The 23,227-nt window shown below is 34.5% G+C and overlaps 2 protein-coding genes across 2 annotated transcripts; both read right to left on the minus strand.

The window, feature by feature from the left end:
• Positions 1 to 646: 646 nt before the first annotated feature.
• On the minus strand, positions 647 to 7,309 carry LOC148180680 (uncharacterized). The gene is made up of 4 exons (XM_088046177.1): positions 7,055 to 7,309; positions 6,801 to 7,000; positions 6,366 to 6,721; positions 647 to 736 (listed from the first exon to the last, which is right to left on the minus strand). Exons 2-3 carry the CDS (start codon positions 6,930 to 6,932, stop codon positions 6,422 to 6,424), a joined length of 432 nt encoding a protein of 143 aa, XP_087902303.1. The 5' UTR covers positions 6,933 to 7,000; positions 7,055 to 7,309; the 3' UTR covers positions 647 to 736; positions 6,366 to 6,421.
• Positions 7,310 to 11,864: 4,555 nt separating this feature from the next.
• Positions 11,865 to 22,704, minus strand: LOC148180681 (uncharacterized). The gene is made up of 4 exons (XM_088046033.1): positions 22,450 to 22,704; positions 22,196 to 22,395; positions 21,761 to 22,116; positions 11,865 to 11,954 (listed from the first exon to the last, which is right to left on the minus strand). The coding sequence occupies exons 2-3, from the start codon at positions 22,325 to 22,327 to the stop codon at positions 21,817 to 21,819; spliced, it is 432 nt and encodes a 143-aa protein (XP_087902159.1). The 5' UTR covers positions 22,328 to 22,395; positions 22,450 to 22,704; the 3' UTR covers positions 11,865 to 11,954; positions 21,761 to 21,816.
• Positions 22,705 to 23,227: the final 523 nt, after the last annotated feature.

Below are 23,227 nucleotides of genomic sequence, written 5' to 3' on the forward strand. Positions count from 1 at the left end.
TGCAAATTAAAAATTTTAAAATTCAATTTCCCGCGTCAAGCAATCTGTCAACGAAGCATAGAAGCTAGGACATGCGTCAACAGTCTTTAGTCCATAAATAATATTAAATAAAATATTAACAAAGTCGTAAATCTTAAATCAAAGTTCAGATTCGTTTTTCTGAGGTTAAAATTAACAAGTTAAGTAGTTTATTGTATTTATTTACACCGAAAAGTGAGAGAAGTTTTTCCATAAAAGCCACCTAGCGGAATAACGCCGAAGTTGATAGTTCACGCCTCCTCTCACCAGAGGGCTAAACTTTTGTTTTTAAAACTTACAATTTTTGAATCAAAACCATTTGCAGGAATAAGGAAGAATGATAAAAAACAATACCCTCAAATTAAACTAAAGGAGTATTAATAAAATAAAAAAACACAAACTCGACACTCTCCCTCCTTCTTGCAAAAAGTGTGAAAAAGTTTCATTAGGAACATGTTTGTTGGCTTACCTAAAAAAGACGAGGGAAACAATCTGAAATGGACGAAACTATCCATTCTTAATTAATGGTAATTGATTATTGCTCTAATTCCAACTGATCCAAGAGCCAAGAGCCAAGGTTAGTCCTTCGCAAGTGGCGCTTCCTCAAAAATATCTCATTTAACGACTTCTTCAATTCTTGTAGATCATTGTTGTTTTTATATGCTGATGTAACCGCAGCCAGCTTGTCGGACATTTCAGTGCTCATTTCTTTTTCCGACTAAAACAAACCAAATAGTTTTAGGTGTTAATCTTCCTCTGATACTACAAAAGCCATGACATCATAAAGACACTAAATTTAAATCCCAAATTTGCAATCTGCGTAAAATTCTGCGTTCACTGATGTATAATAACTCAAGTTTACTCTAAAAAATAAGCGAGATATCGATATGAGAAGTTTGGCCATAGTTTTAGTCATGAATTTTTGCGAAAATTTGCAAATTTCGACTTTTGGAAAATCTAAAAACGATTTCTTATGTAAAAAATCGCGAGAAAAACGATGCCGCAAACCGCATTCCAATATCTGAAATAGTTTTCGAGATATCGAGCATGAATTGTTTGGAACCTTCAAAAATTTGGCCATCTGGCGACAACCCAAAAATTCAAACGGCCATAACTCAGTTATTTGTTGTCGGATCTGAATTTAAATTCCAGATTTGGATTCAGCGTGAGATTCTGCGTAAAATGAGTCAAAATTTATTGAGTTTACCTAAGAAATAAAGAAAGCATTGACCAAAAACTGTTTGGAAGTGGTCATTTTGGGGTGATTTTCAATCAATGTTTTCAAAATGAAAATGACGTTTAATAGCATTGAATTATATATCAGTCGAAAGAGGAGCTCAAAATCTATCCACTGGCCCAATTTGAGATCGATCAAACAAACGGTTTACGAGTTATGTCAAAAATAAAAAAATTGAAAAATTTTCATCGTTTGAGTCGCAATTTTTTTTCGCGAAAAATCGACTATCGAATTTTCGACTTTTAAGCACTTTTTCTGACGTAAAATGAGCCGAAAAAAACGATGGCGCAAACCGCATCTCAATATCTCTAATAGTTTCCGAGATATTTAACTTTGAAAATTGGGAAAAATGAGAAAAAATGAAAATCAACTATCCGAAACTTTGATCGGCCATAACTCGGTTATTTGTTGTCGGATCTGAATTTAAATCCCAGATTTGGAATCTGCGTAAAATTCTGCGTTCACTGATGTATAATAACTCGAGTTTACTCTAAAAAATAAGCGAGATATCGATATGAGAAGTTTGGCCATAGTTTCAGTCATGAATTTTTGCGAAAATTTGCAAATTTCGACTTTTGGAAAATCTAAAAACGATTTCTTATGTAAAAAATCGCGAGAAAAACGATGCCGCAAACCGCATTCCAATATCTGAAATAGTTTTCGAGATATCGAGCATGAATTGTTTGGAACCTTCAAAAATTTGGCCATCTGGCGACAACCCAAAAATTCAAACGGCCATAACTCAGTTATTTGTTGTCGGATCTGAATTTAAATTCCAGATTTGGATTCAGCGTGAGATTCTGCGTAAAATGAGTCAAAATTTATTGAGTTTACCTACGAAATAAAGAAAGCATTGACCAAAAACTGTTTGGAAGTGGTCATTTTGGGGTGATTTTCAATCACTATTTTTAATGTAAAAACGACGTTTAATACCTTTGTATTATATATCATTCGAAAGAGGAGCTCGAAATCTATCTACTGGCTCAATTTGAGATCGATCAAACAAACGGTTTAGGAGTTATGCCCAAAAATAAAAAAAAATAAAAATTTTCATCGTTTGAGTCGCAATTTTTTTTCGCGAAAAATCGACCATCGAATTTTGGGCTTTTAAGCACTTTTTCTAACGAAAAATGAGCCGAGAAAAACGATGGCGCAAACCGCATCTCAATATCTCTAATAGTTTCCGAGATATTTAACTTTGAAAATTGGGAAAAATGAGAAAAAATGAAAATCAACTATCCGAAACTTTGATCGGCCATAACTCAGTTATTTGTTGTCGGATCTGAATTTAAATCCCAGATTTGGAATCTGCGTAAAATTCTGCGTTCACTGATGTATAATAACTCGAGTTTACTCTAAAAAATAAGCGAAATATCGATATGAGAAGTTTGGCCATAGTTTTAGTCATGAATTTTTGCGAAAATTTGCAAATTTCGACTTTTGGAAAATCTAAAAACGATTTCTTATGTAAAAAATCGCGAGAAAAACGATGCCGCAAACCGCATTCCAATATCTGAAATAGTTTTCGAGATATCGAGCATGAATTGTTTGGAACCTTCAAAAATTTGGCCATCTGGCGACAACCCAAAAACTCAAACGGCCATAACTCAGTTATTTGTTGTCGGATCTGAATTTAAATTCCAGATTTGGATTCAGCGTGAGATTCTGCGTAAAATGAGTCAAAATTTATTGAGTTTACCTACGAAATAAAGAAAGCATTGACCAAAAACTGTTTGGAAGTGGTCATTTTGGGGTGATTTTCAATCACTATTTTTAATGTAAAAACGACGTTTAATACCTTTGTATTATATATCATTCGAAAGAGGAGCTCGAAATCTATCTACTGGCTCAATTTGAGATCGATCAAACAAACGGTTTAGGAGTTATGCCCAAAAATAAAAAAAAATAAAAATTTTCATCGTTTGAGTCGCAATTTTTTTTCGCGAAAAATCGACCATCGAATTTTGGGCTTTTAAGCACTTTTTCTAACGAAAAATGAGCCGAGAAAAACGATGGCGCAAACCGCATCTCAATATCTCTAATAGTTTCCGAGATATTTAACTTTGAAAATTGGGAAAAATGAGAAAAAATGAAAATCAACTATCCGAAACTTTGATCGGCCATAACTCAGTTATTTGTTGTCGGATCTGAATTTAAATCCCAGATTTGGAATCTGCGTAAAATTCTGCGTTCACTGATGTATAATAACTCGAGTTTACTCTAAAAAATAAGCGAGATACCGATATGAGAAGTTTGGCCATAGTTTTAGTCATGAATTTTTGCAAAAATTTGCAAATTTCGACTTTTGGAAAATCTAAAAACGATTTCTTATGTAAAAAATCGCGAGAAAAACGATGCCGCAAACCGCATTCCAATATCTGAAATAGTTTTCGAGATATCGAGCATGAATTGTTTGGAACCTTCAAAAATTTGGCCATCTGGCGACAACCCAAAAATTCAAACGGCCATAACTCAGTTATTTCTTGTCGGATCTGAATTTAAATTCCAGATTTGGATTCAGCGTGAGATTCTGCGTAAAATGAGTCAAAATTTATTGAGTTTACCTAAGAAATAAAGAAAGCATTGACCAAAAACTGTTTGGAAGTGGTCATTTTGGGGTGATTTTCAATCAATGTTTTCAAAATTGAAAATGACGTTTAATAGCATTGAATTATATATCAGTCGAAAGAGGAGCTCAAAATCTATCTACTGGCTCAATTTGAGATCGATCAAACAAACGGTTTAGGAGTTATGCCCAAAAATAAAAAAAAATAAAAATTTTCATCGTTTGAGTCGCAATTTTTTTTCGCGAAAAATCGACTATCGAATTTTGGGCTTTTAAGCACTTTTTCTAACGTAAAATGAGCCGAGAAAAACGATGGCGCAAACCGCATCTCAATATCTCTAATAGTTTCCGAGATATTTAACTTTGAAAATTGGGAAAAATGAGAAAAAATGAAAATCAACTATCCGAAACTTTGATCGGCCATAACTCAGTTATTTGTTGTCGGATCTGAATTTAAATCCCAGATTTGGAATCTGCGTAAAATTCTGCGTTCACTGATGTATAATAACTCGAGTTTACTCTAAAAAATAAGCGAAATATCGATATGAGAAGTTTGGCCATAGTTTTAGTCATGAATTTTTGCGAAAATTTGCAAATTTCGACTTTTGGACAATCTAAAAACGATTTCTTATGTAAAAAATCGCGAGAAAAACGATGCCGCAAACCGCATTCCAATATCTGAAATAGTTTTCGAGATATCGAGCATGAATTGTTTGGAACCTTCAAAAATTTGGCCATCTGGCGACAACCCAAAAATTCAAACGGCCATAACTCAGTTATTTGTTGTCGGATCTGAATTTAAATTCCAGATTTGGATTCAGCGTGAGATTCTGCGTAAAATGAGTCAAAATTTATTGAGTTTACCTACGAAATAAAGAAAGCATTGACCAAAAACTGTTTGGAAGTGGTCATTTTGGGGTGATTTTCAATCACTATTTTTAATGTAAAAACGACGTTTAATACCTTTGTATTATATATCATTCGAAAGAGGAGCTCGAAATCTATCTACTGGCTCAATTTGAGATCGATCAAACAAACGGTTTAGGAGTTATGGCCAAAAATAAAAAAAAATAAAAATTTTCATCGTTTGAGTCGCAATTTTTTTTCGCGAAAAATCGACCATCGAATTTTGGGCTTTTAAGCACTTTTTCTAACGTAAAATGAGCCGAGAAAAACGATGGCGCAAACCGGAACTCAATATCTCTAATAGTTTCCGAGATATTTAACTTTGAAAATTGGGAAAAATGAGAAAAAATGAAAATCAACTATCCGAAACTTTGATCGGCCATAACTCAGTTATTTGTTGTCGGATCTGAATTTAAATCCCAGATTTGGAATCTGCGTAAAATTCTGCGTTCACTGATGTATAATAACTCGAGTTTACTCTAAAAAATAAGCGAGATATCGATATGAGAAGTTTGGCCATAGTTTTAGTCATGAATTTTTGCGAAAATTTGCAAATTTCGACTTTTGGAAAATCTAAAAACGATTTCTTATGTAAAAAATCGCGAGAAAAACGATGCCGCAAACCGCATTCCAATATCTGAAATAGTTTTCGAGATATCGAGCATGAATTGTTTGGAACCTTCAAAAATTTGGCCATCTGGCGACAACCCAAAAATTCAAACGGCCATAACTCAGTTATTTGTTGTCGGATCTGAATTTAAATTCCAGATTTGGATTCAGCGTGAGATTCTGCGTAAAATGAGTCAAAATTTATTGAGTTTACCTAAGAAATAAAGAAAGCATTGACCAAAAACTGTTTGGAAGTGGTCATTTTGGGGTGATTTTCAATCAATGTTTTCAAAATGAAAATGACGTTTAATAGCATTGAATTATATATCAGTCGAAAGAGGAGCTCAAAATCTATCCACTGGCCCAATTTGAGATCGATCAAACAAACGGTTTACGAGTTATGGTCAAAAATAAAAAAATTGAAAAATTTTCATCGTTTGAGTCGCAATTTTTTTTCGCGAAAAATCGACTATCGAATTTTGGGCTTTTAAGCACTTTTTCTAACGTAAAATGAGCCGAGAAAAACGATGGCGCAAACCGCATCTCAATATCTCTAATAGTTTCCGAGATATTTAACTTTGAAAATTGGGAAAAATGAGAAAAAATGAAAATCAACTATCCGAAACTTTGATCGGCCATAACTCAGTTATTTGTTGTCGGATCTGAATTTAAATCCCAGATTTGGAATCTGCGTAAAATTCTGCGTTCACTGATGTATAATAACTCGAGTTTACTCTAAAAAATAAGCGAGATATCGATATGAGAAGTTTGGCCATAGTTTTAGTCATGAATTTTTGCGAAAATTTGCAAATTTCGACTTTTGGAAAATCTAAAAACGATTTCTTATGTAAAAAATCGCGAGAAAAACGATGCCGCAAACCGCATTCCAAAATTACGAATTTTACTGCACGTGACCATCAAATGCACTCGTCTAAAGTTGGTAGCAGCCCCTAGGGATGTTTATTGGTAACAGTTAACGTCTAGCGCAGGTTTGCCAAAAACCATAAATGGAGAGAAAAGAAAACAAACCTTCCATCCTTCCTCAAACAAGCAGCGATGCATCCAGAATTCCAGATCTCGCGTTTTCAAAAAACCAATAAAAATTCTCTATAAACTTCCATTCCTTGATGTTTCTTTGACTTCACAAAATAGCTCACAAGACACCAGATGACCTTCAGAGCCTTTGTAGTATTTTCTATCTTGACAACTGCATCTCGATGATACTTTGTTTCCGTTGGTTGAGTTCCTTTGAGCCTTCTCTGGAGAAACACTCGTTTTTTGCTCGTAGACTCATCAGGTTTGAAAACGTTGCAAACTTCGTGCTCCCGCAATGAAATCAGCAACACTCTGAACATTTCCCAGTCACTGAACGACATCTTCAACCACTGGAAAAAGAACATTTGACTTTGACTTAAAACATGTTTAAATTTAACCTTTTTCATCCACATTGCAGTAAAGCAGCACCTTTTTCATGATGTTATGCTCCTTGATCAATTCACTGTTCTCTGGGAGCACTGAATGGGTGGTTTCTTCAATTCTGTGCAATAACTTGCAGAGTCCTTTAGCGTTGAGCGACGACAACCGCCTTTTCGACATCTTAGGCTATGGGTATCATCCATCGATTCAGTCTCTTTAATAATAAACTCTGGTAATGAAGTTGGAACCTGGAAATACCACAAAACATTTCAAGGCTAGAATTCAAACAGTTTTCAGCTTACCTGCGTTTAAAAATTTCAATAAAGACCCATCAATTTGTTGCAAATCAACTCCAACTCTAAATAGCTTCAAATGAACTTCTTAACTTGTGTAATTTCTTTGCTACCATGCCCAGAAGAACGAGAAAGTAAACAGTAAAGAATTCTGGTAGTCTCTTGTGCAAGCAGGATCGTTGTTAATCATTTGTTGTACTCTGAAAATAAGTTTAGTAAATCATGAACATAACCTCAATGTGTGCTGTCAAAATATTCAAGTTAAGACATACGTTAAGATAGAGACACAATACCATTTTTAAATAATTAATAGATTCGTAACCAAGTCGTGAATGTTAAATCAGACTTCAGATTCTTACTCCTGAGGACAAAATTAATAAAAAGAGTATTTTCTTGCTTTAATTTTCATCGAAAAACTGCAAACCAAATAAAAGTTTGAAAAATTAATAAAACATTAACGGAGCGTCGGATCGAAAAATCTTTGACGGATTCTTGTTCGTGAGGTCCAAATTGATGGAAAAAGTCGGTTTCAAGGAGATTTTATTTTTTGCCGAAATCGCCAAAAATCCATGATGTTTAGTCTTTGAACTTTTTTTGGCGAAAAACGCGAAAGTTCGCAGATCGGCACGAAACTTTGCACATGGCATAATTTGACATTTCCACATCCATTTTTGGTCTCCGTTCCTCGCTATCTGTAAGATTTTTTGAGAAAATGCAAATTAAAAATTTCAAAATTCAATTTCCCGCGTCAAGCAATCTGTCAACGAAGCATAGAAGCTAGGACATGCGTCAACAGATCTGTCCATAAATAATATTAAATAAAATATTAACAAAGTCGTAAATCTTAAATCAAAGTTTAGATTCGTTTTTCTGAGATTAAAACTAACAAGTTAAGTAGTTTATTGTATTTATTTACACCGAAAAATGAATGCATAATGTGTGTATAATTGGTTGCCTACCCACATTGCAAATTTTAATTTTAAGTAAACTTATAATTACGTTTTGAATCCGACTTTAGAGTACAGAATCTTGTTCCTGAAGTCTAAATTAATAAAAAAAAATGTTTTAAGAAGGTTTCGATTAAATTTCAAATATCAGTCGCGAAGAAACCTGTTTAGTTTTCAACCAATCACACACAGCCCAAATAAGAACCGGCAAATTTAAAGAAATTTATTAATAACACAAACATTAACATGAATAAATTAATGAGTACAAAGTTTCTACTTAAAAACTACAACAGGACTTAGAAAGACGTTGAAAACCGCCTCGACTACACTCCTTACATTAAATCTCGCTTCTTTCGGTCTTTTGACCGTCGTTAAATTGTTGTTACTACAAGCGAGACAGCCGATTTCGTCTAACCCGACTTGTACCTTGAACCCCCTACCTCGTTGTTGAAAAGTGTCCCCCCTTAAAATCCCCGCTTGCACTTTCGTGGTGATTTCGAACGTGTACAAGTTGTACCTCTTGTCGATTTGATCGCGCTGTAAAACGAGCTGCACTCTTCGCGGACTGCTTGCGTGATCGAAGATGGTGCGAAAACTGTTCGAAACCGAGCGGATTTTAATATCGTTTTTCAGTTTTCTGGGTTGATTTCAGGAGGATTAGAACCGAGAAGACGACTTGGATGAAAGCCGTGAATTTCTTGTACCGTGTTTGGGCGGTGAGGACCACGAAGAGGCAGAGAGACTGAAGATGAGGCCGGTGAAAACGAAGAAGGGCTAAGCTTCCGCGGAGTCAACGTCACGTGCATCGGAAGTCGTGGAACTCTCGCTTCACCTGCAACATTTGGAACGTGACAACTTGTCACTAGCATCAGCACCACCAGCAGCTGCGTTTCTGACTTCGCCAAAAAGAAAAAGAACGTAAATTCGCAGGCTAGGAACCATACCAACTTCAAGTACAAGATCTTAAGGGCTAGATGTGGGTGGAGAATCGACCTCTGGACGGACCAAAGGGATGTGATCCAAAGCCTTCAGATCAGGATGGGATTAACAATGGGTAAATGTCCGTGGGAATAATCCACCGTGGCCGATGGGTAAAATGATGTATAATAACGCAAGTTTACACCAAAAAACAAGCGAGATATCGATATGAGAAGTTTGGCATTGTTTTTTTAATCATGAATTTTCGCGAAAATTTGTTTCATAAAAATATTATAATCTTCTATAACTAGACATTTAACAATCGTAGATAATATATATTAAAGAGCCACTTTGGGGTGATAAAAAATGACATAATAATTAAGTAGAAGCGAAAATTGCAAACGATTTGAGCACTTGTTTAGAAATGATAAGACAACAACGCTCGAATTCTGTTTTCGTGTTTGACGATCATCGCCTTCAACTTTCTTATTTCGTCGGCGAATTCTGGCAACGTTTTCTCCTAAATCAACAAAATTAGTTTAAGAAAAACCACAAACCTAAACTTGTGTTTGGTTTTGAGTCTTCCCCGATTTCGAAGAGCTTCGACACAGAAATGATCGCTTTCGATTCCATCCTTGAGCGAAATCAACAGACTCTTCAGTCGACAGCGCGCGCGCGCGCCGCACTGTCACCCAAAGTATCTGGATAGTCCGGTCAGTCCGGAGTTGTTTAGCCTATAAAACCTCGAGATATCGCATCCTCTCTTCGGCATCATTCCTATGCCTGAGTTGAGTGTTGATGTAATATCACGCCTTCCACCATCTTCCTTCCTGCAAGAAGTGTAAAAAAGTTTCATCAAGAACATGTTTGTTTATCTCACCTGAAAAACTCTTCTTACTCTGTGCAGTCAATTGCTGTTTCTTCACGGCAAAGCTTTTAATTGCGCCTGCTTCTTGACCAACAGGAAAGACAACAAAGTTGTGTTAAGCTGCAACTAAGAGATTAAGGTGAGACCATGAATGGAGAGAAAAGAAAACAAACAAACCTTCCATCCTTCCTGAACAAACAGATCTCGCGTTTTCAAGAAACCAATAAATGATGTTTCCTTGACTTCACAAAATAGCTCACAAGACACCAGATGACCTTCAGAGCCTTTGTAGTACATATTTTCTTTCTTGACAACTGCATCTCGATGATGCTCTGTTTCCGTTGGTTGAGTTCCTTTGGCTCTTCTCTAGAGGAGAATACTCGTTTTCTGCTCGTAGACTCAACATTGCAAACTTCGTGCTCCCGCAATGCAATAAGGCAACACTTGAAACATCTCCCAGTCACTGAACGACATCTTCAACCACTGGAAAAAGAACATTTGACTTTGAATTTAACCTTTTTCATCCATATTGCAGTAAAGCAGCACCTTTTTCGTGATGGATCAATTCACTGTACTCTGGGAGCACTGAATGGGTGGTTTCTTCAATTCTGTGCAATAACTTGCAGAGTCCTTCAGCGTTGAGCGACGACAACCGCCTTTTCGACATCTTAGGCTATGGGTATCATCCATCGATTCAGTCTCTTTAATAATAAACTCTGGTAATGAAGTTGGAACCTGGAAATACCACGAAACATTTCAAGGCTGGAATTCAAACAGTTTTCAGCTTACCTGCGTTTAAAAATTTCAATAAAGACCCATCAATTTGTTGCAAATCAACTCCAACTCTAAATAGCTTCAAATGAACTTCTTAACTTGTGTAATTTCTTTGCTACCATGCCCAGAAGAACGAGAAAGTAAACAGTAAAGAATTCTGGTAGTTTCTTGTTAAATCATGAACATAACCTCAATGTGTGCTGTCAAAATAGTCAAGTTAAGACATACGTTAAGATAGAGACACAATAATTTTTAATAATTAATAGAATCGTAACCAAGTCGTGAATGTTAAATCAGACTTTAGATTCTTACTCCTGAGGACAAAATTAATAAAAAGAGTATTTTCTTGCTTTAATTTTCATCGAAAAACTGCAAACCAAATAAAAGTTTGAAAAATTAATAAAACATTAACGGAGCGTCTGATCGAAAAATCTTTGACGGATTCTTGTTCCTGAGGTCCAAATTGATGGAAAAAGTCGGTTTCAAAGAGATTTTATTTTTTGTCGAAATCGCCAAAAATCCATGATGTTTAGTCTTTGAACTTTTTTTGGCGAAAAACGCGAAAGTTCGCAGATCGACACGAAACTATGCACATGGCAAAATTTGACATTTCCACATCCATTTTTGGTCTCCGTTCCTCGCTATCTGCAAGATTTTTTGAGAAAATGCAAATTAAAAATTTTAAAATTCAATTTCCCGCGTCAAGCAATCTGTCAACGAAGCATAGAAGCTAGGACATGCGTCAACAGTCTTTAGTCCATAAATAATATTAAATAAAATATTAACAAAGTCGTAAATCTTAAATCAAAGTTCAGATTCGTTTTTCTGAGGTTAAAATTAACAAGTTAAGTAGTTTATTGTATTTATTTACACCGAAAAGTGAGAGAAGTTTTTCCATAAAAGCCACCTAGCGGAATAACGCCGAAGTTGATAGTTCACGCCTCCTCTCACCAGAGGGCTAAACTTTTGTTTTTAAAACTTACAATTTTTGAATCAAAACCATTTGCAGGAATAAGGAAGAATGATAAAAAACAATACCCTCAAATTAAACTAAAGGAGTATTAATAAAATAAAAAAACACAAACTCGACACTCTCCCTCCTTCTTGCAAAAAGTGTGAAAAAGTTTCATTAGGAACATGTTTGTTGGCTTACCTAAAAAAGACGAGGGAAACAATCTGAAATGGACGAAACTATCCATTCTTAATTAATGGTAATTGATTATTGCTCTAATTCCAACTGATCCAAGAGCCAAGAGCCAAGGTTAGTCCTTCGCAAGTGGCGCTTCCTCAAAAATATCTCATTTAACGACTTCTTCAATTCTTGTAGATCATTGTTGTTTTTATATGCTGATGTAACCGCAGCCAGCTTGTCGGACATTTCAGTGCTCATTTCTTTTTCCGACTAAAACAAACCAAATAGTTTTAGGTGTTAATCTTCCTCTGATACTACAAAAGCCATGACATCATAAAGACACTAAATTTAAATCCCAAATTTGCAATCTGCGTAAAATTCTGCGTTCACTGATGTATAATAACTCAAGTTTACTCTAAAAAATAAGCGAGATATCGATATGAGAAGTTTGGCCATAGTTTTAGTCATGAATTTTTGCGAAAATTTGCAAATTTCGACTTTTGGAAAATCTAAAAACGATTTCTTATGTAAAAAATCGCGAGAAAAACGATGCCGCAAACCGCATTCCAATATCTGAAATAGTTTTCGAGATATCGAGCATAAATTGTTTGGAACCTTCAAAAATTTGGCCATCTGGCGACAACCCAAAAATTCAAACGGCCATAACTCAGTTATTTGTTGTCGGATCTGAATTTAAATTCCAGATTTGGATTCAGCGTGAGATTCTGCGTAAAATGAGTCAAAATTTATTGAGTTTACCTAAGAAATAAAGAAAGCATTGACCAAAAACTGTTTGGAAGTGGTCATTTTGGGGTGATTTTCAATCAATGTTTTCAAAATGAAAATGACGTTTAATAGCATTGAATTATATATCAGTCGAAAGAGGAGCTCAAAATCTATCCACTGGCCCAATTTGAGATCGATCAAACAAACGGTTTACGAGTTATGGTCAAAAATAAAAAAATTGAAAAATTTTCATCGTTTGAGTCGCAATTTTTTTTCGCGAAAAATCGACTATCGAATTTTCGACTTTTAAGCACTTTTTCTGACGTAAAATGAGCCGAAAAAAACGATGGCGCAAACCGCATCTCAATATCTCTAATAGTTTCCGAGATATTTAACTTTGAAAATTGGGAAAAATGAGAAAAAATGAAAATCAACTATCCGAAACTTTGATCGGCCATAACTCGGTTATTTGTTGTCGGATCTGAATTTAAGGCTGTTCTACCCCTCAACTAAAATTCGTGTTTTGAAAAATATGCAACCCAACATACTAACCATTTGACACATGCCAATCATCCATAAGGGTGAAAATCGTCTGTAAAATTAGCATATTTTCTACCGCAGTACAGCAATAAACCAGGCAGATAAGTTTGCCTTGGTTCAGAGTTTGTTTCATAGATTTTTCTTATTTCGAAATACGATGTCCCTCAAAATTAATTTAATGTATTGGAAAATTATCATTGATGATAATAAATTAAAATGAATAAAAAAAAGATGTATTTCTTTTGCTTCAATGTTTACGCTGTTATTAATAAAATCCATTGCAACAAATTTAAAAATCTGGCGCATGTGTGTTTTGAGCACTTCCAAATAAAACAAAATATTTCAGGTAAACTATTTTGGAAAACAAAATTAGTTTTAAAATCTGTGTAAATGTGCTTTGACAGGTAGAGAAATTAGAGTGAGGTTTGCGAAGAAACCATAGTCATTACCAGTTTTCAGGTAGAGTCCTAAAAGCAAAAAAGCTAATCCATCGTTCTAGAAGAATTCCAAGCATTATATTAAATTGTCTTTAAAATGTGATTAACCGACACTTCACATGACAGAATCAAAAGAAACAAACCCAACTGTATCATAATGCCATAGATCACCGGAAAAATGTTAAAAAAAATCATGTCTTCAATTTTTCGAGTTTTGATGGATTAAAGAGGAAAAGTTTAATGCCAAAGTTAACGATTTCTGTGCAGTAATTTTAGGTCCAAAAGAATTTTTTACCTAAAGGTCATTTTACGCAAAGGCATAGTGCAAAAAAAAATCGAAAAAATCTTGTTAGAAATGCCAGAAAACTGTTTTTCTATTTCGCGTTCATAATGAAGATATTTCGATGCGCGTTTTTCGGTATCGTATTGGACCAATCCCGTGCCAATATTTCCAGGAGCATAAATTTTTCTTACGTTTGCAGCAGTACCGTCAACCTGCCGTCAACGTTGACAATTTAGATTTTGGTTTTGAAAAACCATGATAAATCGATCAATACACTATTATTTCTTGTTGTACTTGGCTTAATAATTCATCGGAGAAAAACTCTTTGGATGCAAGAGAACCATCATGATCATGATCAACATCTTTGCTCTCTTGGCTCCCTTACCTCAAAATGTCACAACTGTTATTGGACATTGGATTTGACTACTTCGAATTTTTTTCCCGAACATTTTGCAAATGCCAACGACCCTAAAATTAACTAGATTTTGAAATCAAGTTTTTTCGTTTAAAATAAGGCGAAATAGAAAAAATAGCGTATGATACTTGTTCATAATGCATTTTGCCGCACTTACTACTTTACTTTACTTACTACTTACTACTACTCGCTGCGCTCGTCGTGTTCTAAAAACGTGCGTGCGGCAAAATGTTCATTATGAAACGCCTTTCATAATATACTATTATAAGATTTTGTGATGAACAATCTCTATCAGTGTGACATCGTTCACACGAAACCATAGTTACATTACTTGTTCATGAACCAACCTGACTAACGCCAACAATACTACAGCAACGTTACTATGGCTTTGAATACTAGAAATTTAAATTATTGGGGGAACAGTTCAGCAATGTTGCCATTTTCCTAATTTTCTTTTAGTCCTCCTGCAAAAATAGAGTCTGCACTTTTTTTAAAAAATTTTTAGTACTTTGGGGGACCACCCAATTACGTCCTTTCAAGATGATGTGCCACTTTCCGGACACCTGTACATACATATACAGCCGCGGACAAAAAATCTTAGACGTCAATGTCATTTAATTGTCGCATGGTGTAAAACCCCACTTAAAATATGTAACCTTACTTATTTGTACTGTTAATTTTGAGTTATAATTTTTTAATTTCAAAATTTTCAGTGTTTTCAATATTGCAAGGAACTGACTGCAGATCATACCGCTCTGTACTAAAGATAATATTCTAATTTTATTCGTTTCAGTCTTGATAATTCTTAATTGTCAACTTGTCAATACTTTGATGTTTTAAACGTCAGTAATGGCAATGACAGTAAAGCACACACTGCACTCAAATTTTTGAAACGTCAGAAAAATGACGTCTAAGATTTTGTGTCCGCGGCTGTATGTGTTGTTATTTATATTTTTATTTATTTATTTATTTATTTTTTATTTTCATCGCTTTGGAAAATATAAGATTAATTTGCAACAAACTAACAAACAATAAAAATCTTGGGTCAAAAAAAATACTTAGCCTTACTACCTTACTATTTTTGCATCTCGAAAATTGAAATGTAACTTATATTCGAGTTGGAATTTATAGTCGATAAATCAATAAAGATCAAGTCTAGCCGATGGAAAAAGCATAGCGATTACTGAATTACTTATTAGGTACATATTTTTGAAATCCAAAGGATAGATTTTGAGATCCAATAGATAATTCAAAATTTGAAGTCTCAAAACAAGAGTGCATCTCAATTATACGAAAGATAAGGTTTTTTCTTTTAGAAATTTTTATTTTAAAAGTATTAAATATTTGTAAACACTGATTGCAAATAACATTAGCAAACCATACTTTTACTTCTTAGAAATGTGTCAATCCGAAGGGGTAAACTAGATAATTTAAAAAAAAAGAGGGGTATTATAATTTTATCATTTTCTTTATTTTTTTAATTGAGTGTAATTTAATTGATAATTACAATTTTCGTTCGTTCGTAATTGGGCCAGCTTTATGCCTGGCAAGAAAATTTAGTAATAATAATCTTGATAAGAATGAGATTAAAATGTTATGGGATTCATGAGCTTTAGCTCTCGGTAGTGAGTAGGTATCTGGTTGGGGTTCCAATGGTCAATCCCGACTCGGTCGAGCCGTAGTCGTCGAACCGTCATTAGGATTAGAGACCCCTGCTGTGAGGGGTTGTAAATCATTTGTATTTTGAAGTGTTGGTTGCCGACTTTTAGAAAATTGAGGACCATTTTTACATTACATTTTATTTTTTTCTAAAAAAACTATTCATAATTGAAAAAAATCAAGGAGTTTCCCGGGTGTAGAATACAATTCTCTATCTATCAAGTCGTAGTTCAAGCAAAAATTCCTGAAACTGTGCCCGTAAAACGACATGGCGTTTTTTCAGTTTTTATTTTTTTTAAATAAATCTATTAAGAATTTTTGAAAATCACAGAGTTTCCCGTGTACATTTCGATATTGTCTACACGTACAAAAAAAATCAAAACTCCAACTCTTAATTTGTGGCCGTAAAAAGTAATGGCGTTTTGCGCTATTTCCTATGCACTTCGGCCGGGGTAGGACAGAGCCTTAAATCCCAGATTTGGAATCTGCGTAAAATTCTGCGTTCACTGATGTATAATAACTCGAGTTTACTCTAAAAAATAAGCGAGATATCGATATGAGAAGTTTGGCCATAGTTTCAGTCATGAATTTTTGCGAAAATTTGCAAATTTCGACTTTTGGAAAATCTAAAAACGATTTCTTATGTAAAAAATCGCGAGAAAAACGATGCCGCAAACCGCATTCCAATATCTGAAATAGTTTTCGAGATATCGAGCATGAATTGTTTGGAACCTTCAAAAATTTGGCCATCTGGCGACAACCCAAAAATTCAAACGGCCATAACTCAGTTATTTGTTGTCGGATCTGAATTTAAATTCCAGATTTGGATTCAGCGTGAGATTCTGCGTAAAATGAGTCAAAATTTATTGAGTTTACCTACGAAATAAAGAAAGCATTGACCAAAAACTGTTTGGAAGTGGTCATTTTGGGGTGATTTTCAATCACTATTTTTAATGTAAAAACGACGTTTAATACCTTTGTATTATATATCATTCGAAAGAGGAGCTCGAAATCTATCTACTGGCTCAATTTGAGATCGATCAAACAAACGGTTTAGGAGTTATGCCCAAAAATAAAAAAAAATAAAAATTTTCATCGTTTGAGTCGCAATTTTTTTTCGCGAAAAATCGACCATCGAATTTTGGGCTTTTAAGCACTTTTTCTAACGAAAAATGAGCCGAGAAAAACGATGGCGCAAACCGCATCTCAATATCTCTAATAGTTTCCGAGATATTTAACTTTGAAAATTGGGAAAAATGAGAAAAAATGAAAATCAACTATCCGAAACTTTGATCGGCCATAACTCAGTTATTTGTTGTCGGATCTGAATTTAAATCCCAGATTTGGAATCTGCGTAAAATTCTGCGTTCACTGATGTATAATAACTCGAGTTTACTCTAAAAAATAAGCGAAATATCGATATGAGAAGTTTGGCCATAGTTTTAGTCATGAATTTTTGCGAAAATTTGCAAATTTCGACTTTTGGAAAATCTAAAAACGATTTCTTATGTAAAAAATCGCGAGAAAAACGATGCCGCAAACCGCATTCCAATATCTGAAATAGTTTTCGAGATATCGAGCATGAATTGTTTGGAACCTTCAAAAATTTGGCCATCTGGCGACAACCCAAAAACTCAAACGGCCATAACTCAGTTATTTGTTGTCGGATCTGAATTTAAATTCCAGATTTGGATTCAGCGTGAGATTCTGCGTAAAATGAGTCAAAATTTATTGAGTTTACCTACGAAATAAAGAAAGCATTGACCAAAAACTGTTTGGAAGTGGTCATTTTGGGGTGATTTTCAATCACTATTTTTAATGTAAAAACGACGTTTAATACCTTTGTATTATATATCATTCGAAAGAGGAGCTCGAAATCTATCTACTGGCTCAATTTGAGATCGATCAAACAAACGGTTTAGGAGTTATGCCCAAAAATAAAAAAAAATAAAAATTTTCATCGTTTGAGTCGCAATTTTTTTTCGCGAAAAATCGACCATCGAATTTTGGGCTTTTAAGCACTTTTTCTAACGAAAAATGAGCCGAGAAAAACGATGGCGCAAACCGCATCTCAATATCTCTAATAGTTTCCGAGATATTTAACTTTGAAAATTGGGAAAAATGAGAAAAAATGAAAATCAACTATCCGAAACTTTGATCGGCCATAACTCAGTTATTTGTTGTCGGATCTGAATTTAAATCCCAGATTTGGAATCTGCGTAAAATTCTGCGTTCACTGATGTATAATAACTCGAGTTTACTCTAAAAAATAAGCGAAATATCGATATGAGAAGTTTGGCCATAGTTTTAGTCATGAATTTTTGCGAAAATTTGCAAATTTCGACTTTTGGAAAATCTAAAAACGATTTCTTATGTAAAAAATCGCGAGAAAAACGATGCCGCAAACCGCATTCCAATATCTGAAATAGTTTTCGAGATATCGAGCATGAATTGTTTGGAACCTTCAAAAATTTGGCCATCTGGCGACAACCCAAAAACTCAAACGGCCATAACTCAGTTATTTGTTGTCGGATCTGAATTTAAATTCCAGATTTGGATTCAGCGTGAGATTCTGCGTAAAATGAGTCAAAATTTATTGAGTTTACCTAAGAAATAAAGAAAGCATTGACCAAAAACTGTTTGGAAGTGGTCATTTTGGGGTGATTTTCAATCAATGTTTTCAAAATGAAAATGACGTTTAATAGCATTGAATTATATATCAGTCGAAAGAGGAGCTCAAAATCTATCCACTGGCCCAATTTGAGATCGATCAAACAAACGGTTTACGAGTTATGGTCAAAAATAAAAAAATTGAAAAATTTTCATCGTTTGAGTCGCAATTTTTTTTCGCGAAAAATCGACTATCGAATTTTCGACTTTTAAGCACTTTTTCTGACGTAAAATGAGCCGAAAAAAACGATGGCGCAAACCGCATCTCAATATCTCTAATAGTTTCCGAGATATTTAACTTTGAAAATTGGGAAAAATGAGAAAAAATGAAAATCAACTATCCGAAACTTTGATCGGCCATAACTCAGTTATTTGTTGTCGGATCTGAATTTAAATCCCAGATTTGGAATCTGCGTAAAATTCTGCGTTCACTGATGTATAATAACTCGAGTTTACTCTAAAAAATAAGCGAGATACCGATATGAGAAGTTTGGCCATAGTTTTAGTCATGAATTTTTGCAAAAATTTGCAAATTTCGACTTTTGGAAAATCTAAAAACGATTTCTTATGTAAAAAATCGCGAGAAAAACGATGCCGCAAACCGCATTCCAATATCTGAAATAGTTTTCGAGATATCGAGCATGAATTGTTTGGAACCTTCAAAAATTTGGCCATCTGGCGACAACCCAAAAATTCAAACGGCCATAACTCAGTTATTTCTTGTCGGATCTGAATTTAAATTCCAGATTTGGATTCAGCGTGAGATTCTGCGTAAAATGAGTCAAAATTTATTGAGTTTACCTAAGAAATAAAGAAAGCATTGACCAAAAACTGTTTGGAAGTGGTCATTTTGGGGTGATTTTCAATCAATGTTTTCAAAATGAAAATGACGTTTAATAGCATTGAATTATATATCAGTCGAAAGAGGAGCTCAAAATCTATCTACTGGCTCAATTTGAGATCGATCAAACAAACGGTTTAGGAGTTATGCCCAAAAATAAAAAAAAATAAAAATTTTCATCGTTTGAGTCGCAATTTTTTTTCGCGAAAAATCGACTATCGAATTTTGGGCTTTTAAGCACTTTTTCTAACGTAAAATGAGCCGAGAAAAACGATGGCGCAAACCGCATCTCAATATCTCTAATAGTTTCCGAGATATTTAACTTTGAAAATTGGGAAAAATGAGAAAAAATGAAAATCAACTATCCGAAACTTTGATCGGCCATAACTCAGTTATTTGTTGTCGGATCTGAATTTAAATCCCAGATTTGGAATCTGCGTAAAATTCTGCGTTCACTGATGTATAATAACTCGAGTTTACTCTAAAAAATAAGCGAAATATCGATATGAGAAGTTTGGCCATAGTTTTAGTCATGAATTTTTGCGAAAATTTGCAAATTTCGACTTTTGGACAATCTAAAAACGATTTCTTATGTAAAAAATCGCGAGAAAAACGATGCCGCAAACCGCATTCCAATATCTGAAATAGTTTTCGAGATATCGAGCATGAATTGTTTGGAACCTTCAAAAATTTGGCCATCTGGCGACAACCCAAAAATTCAAACGGCCATAACTCAGTTATTTGTTGTCGGATCTGAATTTAAATTCCAGATTTGGATTCAGCGTGAGATTCTGCGTAAAATGAGTCAAAATTTATTGAGTTTACCTACGAAATAAAGAAAGCATTGACCAAAAACTGTTTGGAAGTGGTCATTTTGGGGTGATTTTCAATCACTATTTTTAATGTAAAAACGACGTTTAATACCTTTGTATTATATATCATTCGAAAGAGGAGCTCGAAATCTATCTACTGGCTCAATTTGAGATCGATCAAACAAACGGTTTAGGAGTTATGGCCAAAAATAAAAAAAAATAAAAATTTTCATCGTTTGAGTCGCAATTTTTTTTCGCGAAAAATCGACCATCGAATTTTGGGCTTTTAAGCACTTTTTCTAACGTAAAATGAGCCGAGAAAAACGATGGCGCAAACCGGAACTCAATATCTCTAATAGTTTCCGAGATATTTAACTTTGAAAATTGGGAAAAATGAGAAAAAATGAAAATCAACTATCCGAAACTTTGATCGGCCATAACTCAGTTATTTGTTGTCGGATCTGAATTTAAATCCCAGATTTGGAATCTGCGTAAAATTCTGCGTTCACTGATGTATAATAACTCGAGTTTACTCTAAAAAATAAGCGAGATATCGATATGAGAAGTTTGGCCATAGTTTTAGTCATGAATTTTTGCGAAAATTTGCAAATTTCGACTTTTGGAAAATCTAAAAACGATTTCTTATGTAAAAAATCGCGAGAAAAACGATGCCGCAAACCGCATTCCAATATCTGAAATAGTTTTCGAGATATCGAGCATGAATTGTTTGGAACCTTCAAAAATTTGGCCATCTGGCGACAACCCAAAAATTCAAACGGCCATAACTCAGTTATTTGTTGTCGGATCTGAATTTAAATTCCAGATTTGGATTCAGCGTGAGATTCTGCGTAAAATGAGTCAAAATTTATTGAGTTTACCTAAGAAATAAAGAAAGCATTGACCAAAAACTGTTTGGAAGTGGTCATTTTGGGGTGATTTTCAATCAATGTTTTCAAAATGAAAATGACGTTTAATAGCATTGAATTATATATCAGTCGAAAGAGGAGCTCAAAATCTATCCACTGGCCCAATTTGAGATCGATCAAACAAACGGTTTACGAGTTATGGTCAAAAATAAAAAAATTGAAAAATTTTCATCGTTTGAGTCGCAATTTTTTTTCGCGAAAAATCGACTATCGAATTTTGGGCTTTTAAGCACTTTTTCTAACGTAAAATGAGCCGAGAAAAACGATGGCGCAAACCGCATCTCAATATCTCTAATAGTTTCCGAGATATTTAACTTTGAAAATTGGGAAAAATGAGAAAAAATGAAAATCAACTATCCGAAACTTTGATCGGCCATAACTCAGTTATTTGTTGTCGGATCTGAATTTAAATCCCAGATTTGGAATCTGCGTAAAATTCTGCGTTCACTGATGTATAATAACTCGAGTTTACTCTAAAAAATAAGCGAGATATCGATATGAGAAGTTTGGCCATAGTTTTAGTCATGAATTTTTGCGAAAATTTGCAAATTTCGACTTTTGGAAAATCTAAAAACGATTTCTTATGTAAAAAATCGCGAGAAAAACGATGCCGCAAACCGCATTCCAAAATTACGAATTTTACTGCACGTGACCATCAAATGCACTCGTCTAAAGTTGGTAGCAGCCCCTAGGGATGTTTATTGGTAACAGTTAACGTCTAGCGCAGGTTTGCCAAAAACCATAAATGGAGAGAAAAGAAAACAAACCTTCCATCCTTCCTCAAACAAGCAGCGATGCATCCAGAATTCCAGATCTCGCGTTTTCAAAAAACCAATAAAAATTCTCTATAAACTTCCATTCCTTGATGTTTCTTTGACTTCACAAAATAGCTCACAAGACACCAGATGACCTTCAGAGCCTTTGTAGTATTTTCTATCTTGACAACTGCATCTCGATGATACTTTGTTTCCGTTGGTTGAGTTCCTTTGAGCCTTCTCTGGAGAAACACTCGTTTTTTGCTCGTAGACTCATCAGGTTTGAAAACGTTGCAAACTTCGTGCTCCCGCAATGAAATCAGCAACACTCTGAACATTTCCCAGTCACTGAACGACATCTTCAACCACTGGAAAAAGAACATTTGACTTTGACTTAAAACATGTTTAAATTTAACCTTTTTCATCCACATTGCAGTAAAGCAGCACCTTTTTCATGATGTTATGCTCCTTGATCAATTCACTGTTCTCTGGGAGCACTGAATGGGTGGTTTCTTCAATTCTGTGCAATAACTTGCAGAGTCCTTTAGCGTTGAGCGACGACAACCGCCTTTTCGACATCTTAGGCTATGGGTATCATCCATCGATTCAGTCTCTTTAATAATAAACTCTGGTAATGAAGTTGGAACCTGGAAATACCACAAAACATTTCAAGGCTAGAATTCAAACAGTTTTCAGCTTACCTGCGTTTAAAAATTTCAATAAAGACCCATCAATTTGTTGCAAATCAACTCCAACTCTAAATAGCTTCAAATGAACTTCTTAACTTGTGTAATTTCTTTGCTACCATGCCCAGAAGAACGAGAAAGTAAACAGTAAAGAATTCTGGTAGTCTCTTGTGCAAGCAGGATCGTTGTTAATCATTTGTTGTACTCTGAAAATAAGTTTAGTAAATCATGAACATAACCTCAATGTGTGCTGTCAAAATATTCAAGTTAAGACATACGTTAAGATAGAGACACAATACCATTTTTAAATAATTAATAGATTCGTAACCAAGTCGTGAATGTTAAATCAGACTTCAGATTCTTACTCCTGAGGACAAAATTAATAAAAAGAGTATTTTCTTGCTTTAATTTTCATCGAAAAACTGCAAACCAAATAAAAGTTTGAAAAATTAATAAAACATTAACGGAGCGTCGGATCGAAAAATCTTTGACGGATTCTTGTTCGTGAGGTCCAAATTGATGGAAAAAGTCGGTTTCAAGGAGATTTTATTTTTTGCCGAAATCGCCAAAAATCCATGATGTTTAGTCTTTGAACTTTTTTTGGCGAAAAACGCGAAAGTTCGCAGATCGGCACGAAACTTTGCACATGGCATAATTTGACATTTCCACATCCATTTTTGGTCTCCGTTCCTCGCTATCTGTAAGATTTTTTGAGAAAATGCAAATTAAAAATTTCAAAATTCAATTTCCCGCGTCAAGCAATCTGTCAACGAAGCATAGAAGCTAGGACATG

Source organism: Gnatocerus cornutus, chromosome 1 (assembly GCF_029298725.1).
Source record: "Gnatocerus cornutus isolate USDA-ARS CGAHR chromosome 1, icGnaCorn1.1, whole genome shotgun sequence".
Taxonomy (NCBI): Eukaryota; Metazoa; Arthropoda; class Insecta; order Coleoptera; family Tenebrionidae; genus Gnatocerus; species Gnatocerus cornutus.